The following is a 9,930-nucleotide window of genomic DNA, read 5'->3' as shown; positions in this document are numbered from 1 at the left end:
AGATCATAGATAGTAAATAATAGGTTTAGATGAGATATGCCTGGGAAATCCAGCTCAGCCTCACAAAAAATAACTATATTCCAAAGAAAGTGGAATTATTATTGTAACGTACTGACATTTTTTATTAAATTCAGACACATTTAAACACAAATTAATCTAATTTAAAATATATATATATATTATTTGGATTTTGACAGGGCCTGCAGAGAAGGCCCTGCTGGCCCCGACGGCCCACCACTGCTATTTGCTATATTTAAGTTAATATGTGTGATACTGTTTTTACAAGGGAAATAATATAATAGTCAAATGTGGTCATTTGGAAAATATAAAATTTTATTTTGATATTCACTAATCACTTTTTCTTTAAGTGTGAGACGAAACTCTCTCTCTCTTCCTCTCCGTCTCTCACAACTTCAGTTGCGCATAGCCTACACTCAAAGGCAAGCGCATCACCCGGTGAAAAGCTGTGATGGTGGTGATATTCGGACCAGAATCAGAATCAGCTTTAATTTGTCATTGCACATTTACAGAACAACGACAGGGTAAAAAAAAAAGGCCATTCTCAGACTACGCTCCGTTGTGGGAGCGCAGTGTGGGATTAGTAAAAAAAACATCTAGGCACAATAAGCAACATAGTAGGCTAACGCCACAGACAAGTAGAACTCGTATACAAGCAGGTATATGACCATCACCGCTGAATGTAACAATATAGCATTGTTTTTTTATCAATGTAGCGAGCTGCAAGTCAAGCGCAGGCTGAGCTTTTTTTTAGTCAGCACCCCCTTCTGAGAATATGTTAAGATCAAGAGAAATACATTTTGAGAGGGGGTGCTTTTCACAACAAGCCAGTCCATTTTGGGGCGATTTACATTGAATTCCATTCATTTTCTGTAGGGTTAGGGTCATGAAACTTACTCCACTTATTAACATCAGTCATGCAAATATACCAACCAAAGGATTTGAATCTCAGATGAAGAGAAATCAATTTTGAAAAGAACCCCCTCTCAAAATTTATTTCTTAATGTTAACAAGTGAGAGTAGTAAAGTAAGCCCAAAAATGGACTGGGTTGCTGTGAAAAGCACCCCCTCTCAAAATGGATTTCTCTTCATCCGAGAATCAAATCATTTGGTGGGTATATTTGCATGACTGATGTTAATAAGTGGAGTAAGTTTCATGAGTGTCAGACTTTCCTTGTGGGATATAGCAACCCTAGCCCAACCCTAATCCTACAGAAAATGAATGGAATTCAAAGTAAATCGCCCCAAAATGGACTGGCTTGCTGTGAAAAGCACCCCCTCTCAAAATTGATTTCTCTTCATCCGAGAATCATATTCTTTGGTGGGTATATTTGCATGACTGATGTTAATAAGTGGAGTAAGTTTCATGAGCGTCAATCCTGTTAGTATATCATGTGCTTTAATGTGGTCAGTGTTGTGCGCATTATATAAACAAATAAGACGAAAAAATTACAGATTCAAAAAATGTTGTTTTTTTTATTAGAACAATACAGCAGATATAAAGGTCTATTGCAATGAAAACACTCCCATCAGAACGGAACGTGTGCTTCAACAATATGCGCTTCCCCCAAAAACTAAATAAATTAATGTAAACTAGATAGAAAAAGAAAATTATAGTGTGTGTGATGCAAAGAAGAGACGATCATCACTTTTGGTACTGTCAGGAAACACTTTTTAAAAAGGTATTCAAATCTCACTATCTGAAGCTGTTCATACACGTTAGAAACTTGACACTTTGCTTAGATGTTTTCTGGTGAGAAAAACTGTTTTACTCTCACGTCACATGATCTCTTGATAAATGAGATACACCAATGATAAATAATAGAAAAGAAAAAGAATAGTAGCAGTAATAATAATAATACAAATAATACCAACAACAGCAGTGGATAAATTAAAATCCAATCCAATCCAATCAAAAAGCAAAAACATTGTTTTCAGACAGACACAATCCTATCAAATGTCACAAGGGAGGAAGACGACAGTGAACTGCATCTGTCCATAATCATTTTGGGGCATTGTCATAGAAAAACATAAACTTGCATTGGGGAACATGGAAATTGGTTTAATTTTTAAAGATTTACAAAATAAAAAACGGCTACAACTCAAGAGTCATCATGATTTAATATACGTGGCGTAGGCTCTGACTTTAGATTTTGGTTTGAAAGGGTGAAAGCATTTTGAAAGAATTTTGATGAGATTCAGATGTTGTGCCTCGTGTTTCGTCCACGCATAAAAGAAAACTACACGAAGCACTTGTCGTGTTATTCTCTCCACTTGCTCTTCATCCATCCTGCCATCTTTTTCTTTCATTAATCAGGACAGTTTCTTAATCTTGTATAACATTTTTTTTTTCATTTTTCATATATATTTCATACAAATCTATAACCCAAAATTTAGAAATCTTATTTACATGGAAAAGTTTTTTTTGTTGTTTTGTTTTTCTTTTTAAAGTGACTTGTTACCCCTCCTGCCCACCCCACGTCCCGACATCTCCCCCTGCTACTTTCACAAGCATGGAAAAAAAATCCAAACACTTAATTATTTTTCTTTCTTTTTTTGGATTTTTGAATGCTCTTAAAGTGGGCCTTGGAAAACGGCAATCAGAAGAGAGAAAAAAAATACCCAAAAATGTATAATTTTTTTTTTAAAGTCACAATTATGCTTCCATTTCAAAATCAAACCATTAAACTCTTTAAAGGTCAGAATTCAACACAGAAGAAAATGTACGGAAGTTTTTTGAAACGCCCGGCCTATTCTCTCTTTCGTGGGAAGAGCAGAGTCTCAAAAAAAAACCTTCCCGTAAAACACACACACAGCGTCTTGGGGGATGGACTGACAGACAGAGGGACAGAAGGAGAACAAATAACCTCTTGCCAGTCAGTTTTTAATAGCGCCCTCTGGGAGGCCATACTGTGTATTACGCACACAGACACCCAGCAGAAAAAAACCACTTTGGGTCTTGAGTTTTAGTGGGGAGAGCACGTGCGTGTGTGTGTTTTTGTGTGTGTGTTTGTGTGTGTTTGCGTGTCTTCGGTCTCATGTGCGAGTGTGTGTGTGTATTTCTGTGCCTCCCTGTAAAAACAGGTGCGGGTGAATGAGGGAGTTTGAATGCGTGTGTGTGCATTAAAGGGTGCCGTCATCCTCGCAGCCGCCTCCCGCTTGGAGGCGAAACTCCTGCAGGTTGGAGACGCCGTGGAAGTGAACACACGCCCCCGCCACCACCAGGATGTGGAACAGCTGGTGGGAGTGGAACTAGGGAAGAGAGAGAGAGAAAGAGGAGGAGAACATTAGACATAAAGAGAAAAGGTGAAGAAAAATGCTCTTGTGTCCCTCATATTTTCTGCAGTAAGTAGGTGTTGTGTGTGTGTGTGTGTGTGTGTGTGTGTGTGTGTGTGTGTGTGTGTGTTATCCCGATCTCTATTCAAGAACTTGGTCTTTGAATGTGAAATCAATAAATCATGCTCTGAAAATCGAGTTGTTTTAATTTGTTGCCTCAAACTCTGCACCCTCGCACTCAAATTGCTCCTGCCTGCTTCTGCTTAAACTGCATGGCAAAATAAAACAATATCGCAAAAAATAAAGCTGGTTCCTGTAATAGAACCATTCAAATTAAAATATTGGTGTGTGTTGGTTCAGTGGCTTACCCAGATGTCACACTTGCCAGGGAAGAACCTCTCTGGGATGCGGGCGGCGTACAGACAGGCTCCGGTGATGTAGAGCGTTGCCATGAGGATGAACCAGCCCATCTGACCGATGGTGGTCGCCTTCAACATGCCCTCAGTGATGACAAAGTGCAGGCAGGGAACAACGCCGCTCAGACCCAGACCCACAAACACTCCTAAACAGAAAACGGGTGGGAAATCACATTACACATTTAATCCATTTCCTACATAAGCGGCGACACCAGTTTGTAAACGCTGCCCTTCTGAGAAAATACAGAGAGAGTTTTGTGGAGCTGAAAGGCTTGAATGTAACCAACATCCATTTCTATGAAGAAGTTACGCACTAAAGCTTTAACATCACAAAATAAAAAGGCAAGTATTGAAATATATCACGTGTAGGATCTCAGCTCACCTGCTCTGACTCCTCTGTACTGCGGCTTGGCGAAGAAGTCGCACTGGGAGACAGTGATGGCGGCCAGCCCCAGAGTGCACACCACTATCAGGTAGATGAAGCGTGGCTGAGGGGAGCAGTAGAATGAGTAGTACAGCCAAGGGACAAAGGAGCCCATGATTAGGAAGGCTATGCCGCTGTAGTCCAACCTGGCAACACAGAGAACAGGGTTAAACACAACACATCAAACAGCTTTTTTCTTTTCTTTTTTTGACTGTAGAATCTCAGCTAGTGATGGGCTGCATTCCAATTACCATACATTCTATTTAGTATGGTAAAAAAAAAAAGATTTAGGATGTCCCAATTCTTCAGGTCAGTTTTAGTATGCTTAAAAATACCCGGATGTCTACCTCTTCCGGCCGAGATTTCTATGCTATTTGGGCGATTCTGACGCACACTCCAGTGCTCACCGGGAGTGACGTCACATCAATGGAGCCTCTGAATGAAAGCAACCCGGGGATGTAATGGATATAAAAGCAAGAGGCAAGATCAAGGCGCAATGTAATGATGAAATAAATAAGTCCCAATTGAATGTCTACTGTATGCTACCTAAAATATTTTTATGGTCAGATGTAGGATAGAAAAAAGAAAAGAGTATGGGATTTGGAACACAGGGATAGTCTTCTAATAATAATAATGATGGTAATGATAATCTTGAGGTTTTTTGTTCTTACTTTGAGAAGACTCGTGAGACTCCCTCAGAGTGACAGTAGACTGTGTGGAAGAGCCAGGAGAAGGAGAGGCAGAGGATGGCTCCCAGGAAAAACATCCCGATCACCACCTTCTCCTGGACCGGAGCTACGAACGACATGTTTGGCCGGAACATGTACATCAGACCAAGGAAGAGGAAGAACAGACAGCCTGCAGACAGAGAGAGAGAGAGACGGAAGATTAAGCTTTCAATATTCAAATCAAACTTTATATAGAAAGCATTTTTCATACACAAAAAAAGGTAGCAACAAGGCAGCCTTTCGAAAATCAAGAGCAGTAACATGACATTGATTGACATCTAGGTGCAGCTTCTCTGTTTAAACACTAGGTGGCAGCAGACACTCACACAGCAGTTTCTAAGTCAGACAACAATGAACAGGTCCTTGAAAACAAACAGTAATATTGAGGAAACAAGGACTTGGCTTGAACTGAGCAAATTTGAAAAACAGCCTTAAACTGAAGTTTTTTTTAAAAACACAAGTACAAACAAATTTAAATTTGCTCACTGAAAACCTTTAAAAGAAAGACACCGGAATTTGATGGATTTGAAGACTTAAACTTGGCTTTTTGCTTGAAGGTGTCACATTTTTACATATTTTGTTATCTAAGCTGTCTGGTGTAATGTAGACTTACTAAAGGATATGAGACTATTTATATTTATAATTTTCACTTACTTCATTCTTTCCTTTGTCGTTACTGACATACCATGTTTTTCTTGTCTTGTACATACTGTATGTGTACTATGTACTTTTTATTGTTGGGCTCTTTCTAAAGCCATGATATTTATTGTACTATACTTTATACTGTTTCAGATCTTGGACATGTTGTGGTTCTGGTTGGCTTTTATCATTGCTTTACTGTAAAGGTCTGTATACAAAGTCTGAATAAAGATGAGGATTGTTTAAGGTACAGTTAAAGGTTGATGGGTGTTTAGGGCTACGGGAGCATCAGTGAGTGCTAAGCTAACCTAGCAGATGTGTCCAGATGTTTCCCGTCTCCGTGTGGATTCTGAAGATGCTCTTGAAGCAGGCGCGGAACGAAGGCATGGGCGGCCTGTGACCGTGAACCAGGAAGTCGTTGTCCTTCAGCCAATCAGGGAGCAGATCGTGAGGTAAGACGCGCCACCGGCCCTCCCACACCTGGTTTCATTAAGACAAACAAAAGGACACGGTCACATAAACAACATGAAGGCTGGTGTCAAATCTAATGCCCTTAATGAGAAGCAAATGGTTGTTTGACCTAAAAATAGGGTGTGTGTGTGTGTGTGTGTGTGTGTGTGTTTAAGAGGGTAACACAGCATGTGATCAAGGGCGTGTGTAGCGCTAATGTAAGTGTCAAATGAGAAGCATCGTGGGTCAAGTGATGTCAATAAATAAACTAAAGCGCCTCTGATGGAGAGAACGGACGGAAAGAATTATTCGACAGTTTCTCTGCAGTGATTCATTCCCACTAATTTACAACCCGCTGGTTTCAATTTCAGCACGCTCTCAGAGAGTGTGTGTGCGTGTGTGTGTGTGCGCGTGTGTGTGTTGGCTACTGGGCTCATACAACGCCAAGTTCCAGCAGTGTTATCTTACAAGCAAACTCTCGATGTCGTCCTACTTGTTCATTTTAATTTAAAATAATAAAAAGTAATAACACAGAGCTGATCAAGAAAAAACCTCAGCAGGCTGGCTTCATGTTGTGAGACTTTCTGGCAAAGGAAATGGAAGAAAGAAGAAACCAAGAACCTGCTGTTTCTTTTTAATACACTACACTTAAAAACATTTTTTACCGGGCATTAAATCAAATTTCTCTATGTCGGACACATTTACAGTTTGGCTTGTGCCCAGACTTGTGAAACATGTACTGTACGAGAGATAACGTTTAAAAAAACTAAAATAAATGATAAACCCGCGCAAATAAAGCTTTTGTTGGGTTCATTGGTGTATTTTACGATGTGGTTTTACTGAGTGTTGTTGTAAAAATCTCAGTAAAACAAACATGGCAATTGGGAATGTTAACAAACGAAGTAGGTGGTGGAATAAAACATCTTTATAGATGAGTTTAAGGGAGGTAGTTCTTATGAAAAAGGGGGAAATACATTTAAACAGTTTAGCATATCCAAATGCACCTGTGTGTGTGTGTGTGTGTGTGTGTGTGTGTGTGCGTGCGCATGTCTGTCGCGCATGTGTGTGTTCCCTACCTTGTGTACAAACTCCTCCATCCTCTCCATGGCGTGGTGAGCTTGCAGCAGCGGAGTCATTCCCATGAAGCCTTCATCACTGGCCCTCTCCTCCTCTTTCTCCTCCTCCTCCTTCTCCTCTCCTCCTCTGTCATCCTCTTTGTTTATTCCTAGGTCCTCCTCGCACTCTGGGACGCTCTGAGAAGGAAAAAAAAGACATAATTGTTAAGACATTTTTCCGCTTGTTAGAACAAAGAGAAAAAGGAAGTTTTTTTTAACCTATCAAACCATCTCCTCACGCTATTAAAACAATGAAACCCTTCTCCCAATGTGTGATTTATTTAGAAGACAGGAGGGATGTACCTAACCTGTACTTGACTGATTATAGAAAAATAAAGATTATTTAGGTATTTTTATTATTTTTCTATCATATTAATCATCTCATAACTCCTCATCTTATAAACCCCTTGTGGCGGTTCAGACTCATAGCTTTGGCAACACCGTCTGATTCAAAAATGGACCAATTGAAGCCAAAGGGAGTTTCATACACGCACAGACTGAGGAGTAAGGTGATGCAGATTTATTTTTTATTAAACTGTTTTCAGGTTAGCAAAACATTATAAAAAAAAAAAAAAAGAGAAAGAGAGAGAGAGCTAATTTTAGATTGAACACATGTCGACACAGTGTGTCGGACAGACAGTGTGAAGTCAATCTAACACAATGGCTGTCACAGCTGGGGGAGAAGTCGGCGCACCAAAATTAATATGGCAAGTGCTTTGTGTTAATACACAGACATTCATCATAACTGACACGAATAAACACACGCTGACACACTAAAAGCAGCCAAGCTGTGTGTGGATTCAGGTGGACAAATTCAAAATGAGCCATGTTGTCAACACAAAACATATTTTTATTTGACGACAAAGTCCTTTCTGATTATAAATATATGTTTAAAGAAAGCAGAGAGAGAGAGAGAGAGAGACAAGAGAATGCTGAAAGAGAGAGAAGGATTCCTGCTGTATGTATATAATGCATGACTAACCCATTTTACAAAAGACCCACAAGCTAAATAAACCCTGACTGCGTGGCCCCCTGCTTGTGTGAGCGTCTCTTATGTTGACATTTATGTGTCTCACGCGGTCACAGTCTTGACAGTCAACACTTTTAGGTCCTTGAAGTCTGACTATGTTAGTCTGACATCTGCCCAAATGTGTGTGGGTGTGTTTGTGTGTGTGTCCACATGTGTGTGTCCACTCCGCTCAGAAAATGAGAAGGCCGCGTCCAATCATGCATGAGGACGAATCTGAGTCTGCTGCTAGAAGAGACAGACACACACACACTCGCCAGTAAAAATCCCATTGTCATAAATCTACTGTAAACCTAAGCCGAGATAAAGGTGACACCTGACATCGAAAGTGTGTGTGTGTGTGTGTGTGTGTGTGTGTGTGTGTGTGTGTGTGTGTGTGTGTGTGTGTGAGAGTGTGCGCATCAGTGATTGAGTGTACTATATGAGCAGAGGGTATCTGGTCGACTGCCAAATAGTAAAGTCACGTGTGCAATGCAGTCTTTGTGTGTGTGCGTGCGTGTGTGTATGTGTGTGTTTGTGTCAGTAATAGCCACTCATGTGGGGCCATGCATGCGAGTAATGTCGGTGTAAGCTTAAATCCAGATGCCGCCGGTCTTGCTGTTTGCGAGGTTATTCTTGAAGGGTGTGAATACTACTTTGTGGGCAAGTGCGTGTGCGTGCGTGCGTGCAAGGGTGTCCTCTGAGTGTACTCAAAATGTTGTCACTGAAATGGATGCTGCCCGAGAAGCTAGCACGCACATTCATACCTCCACTAGATGATTCTGGAGTAAGATTATACCAAAACAAAAAACAATACAATTTCCATCAGCACTATAGCACTGACATATTGAATAGATTAGAGGACAGCATGTCATGCACACACACACACACACACACACACACACACACACACACACACACACACACACACACACACACACACACACACACACACACACACACACACACACACACACACACACACACACACACACACACACACACACACACACACACACACACACACACACACACACACACACACACACACACACACACAGTGAAAAAGAGAGCTACATAGATAGGGAGAGAGCAGTGGAGCTGAATGGGAAGCATTTAACCTACAACCTGGGCATTAAAGTGATTTATGATGAGCCACCTTCTCCCTAGAAACCACCTTTATCTGTTGGGCTACGCTACGGTCACACTCTGGTTTGTATTAGGTCAGCTTTGTGAGAAAGAGAACGAAAGCCTGTGTGCTTGTGAAAATGAGTAACACCCCTCTGGACTGGTCTGGACCGGTCTAAATTGGCGAAAAAAACAGGATGTAACGTATATTAGGAGTTCACCCTTGCGATGGTAAATCCTGCAGAAACCTGCATTGGTGTCAATTAAAAAGAGAGCTTGCGAATCATAACTAAATCATGACAAAAAACATGTCTGGTGCACTGCCTACATTATCCACAATGCATCTCGCATCGCCAAAATGTTCGGGCGGAAATGAGGGTGTTTGAGGTATGCTAGTAGTGGCTAATATAGCGTTGAACTGCTTACCATAAGCAGAGGTCTTGCAGTGTTTCTTTACCGTTAGCAGAAGTACCTTTAATTCTTAAGAACAACTTAAACTTTTTTAAATGCAACGGGTCCATTGAAAAGAGATGAACAAGTTTGTTTTTCCTTTTAACAGGACTTAAACCACATAAAATTGAAAACAGTGCATGCTGTTGGTAAATTCTGCCACAGAGTTAGTTCCTGCCTTGATCGCAGGAATATCTAAGCGTAATATAGGTGTTGTGCCCCTGTTAGTTTGCATGCGAAGAGTGATGAGCTATAAACAGGGAGCTGTGGCTCTTTGCTG

General features: G+C 40.7%; 1 protein-coding gene across 1 annotated transcript in view; it reads right to left on the bottom strand.

Moving 5' to 3' along the window:
* Positions 1-1,473: 1,473 nt before the first annotated feature.
* LOC307268765 (adiponectin receptor protein 2-like) overlaps positions 1,474-9,930 on the bottom strand; it is a gene marked incomplete at its 5' end in the record, with an annotated part of 30,172 nt that continues 21,715 nt past the window's right edge. The window contains 6 exons of the mRNA XM_080051511.1: positions 1,474-3,270; positions 3,663-3,856; positions 4,093-4,280; positions 4,806-4,992; positions 5,810-5,981; positions 7,028-7,204. Of these exons, the coding sequence (XP_079907637.1) occupies positions 3,142-3,270; positions 3,663-3,856; positions 4,093-4,280; positions 4,806-4,992; positions 5,810-5,981; positions 7,028-7,204 (1,047 nt within the window). The 3' untranslated portion in view covers positions 1,474-3,141. The remainder of the gene's footprint in view (positions 3,271-3,662; positions 3,857-4,092; positions 4,281-4,805; positions 4,993-5,809; positions 5,982-7,027; positions 7,205-9,930) is intronic.

The sequence above is a fragment of the Ammodytes marinus genome, assembly GCF_949987685.1.
Source record: "Ammodytes marinus genome assembly, chromosome: 22".
Classification (NCBI taxonomy): Eukaryota; Metazoa; Chordata; class Actinopteri; order Uranoscopiformes; family Ammodytidae; genus Ammodytes; species Ammodytes marinus.
Note: the sequence above shows the minus strand (reverse complement) of the source record. Positions and strands in the feature narration are given on the sequence as shown.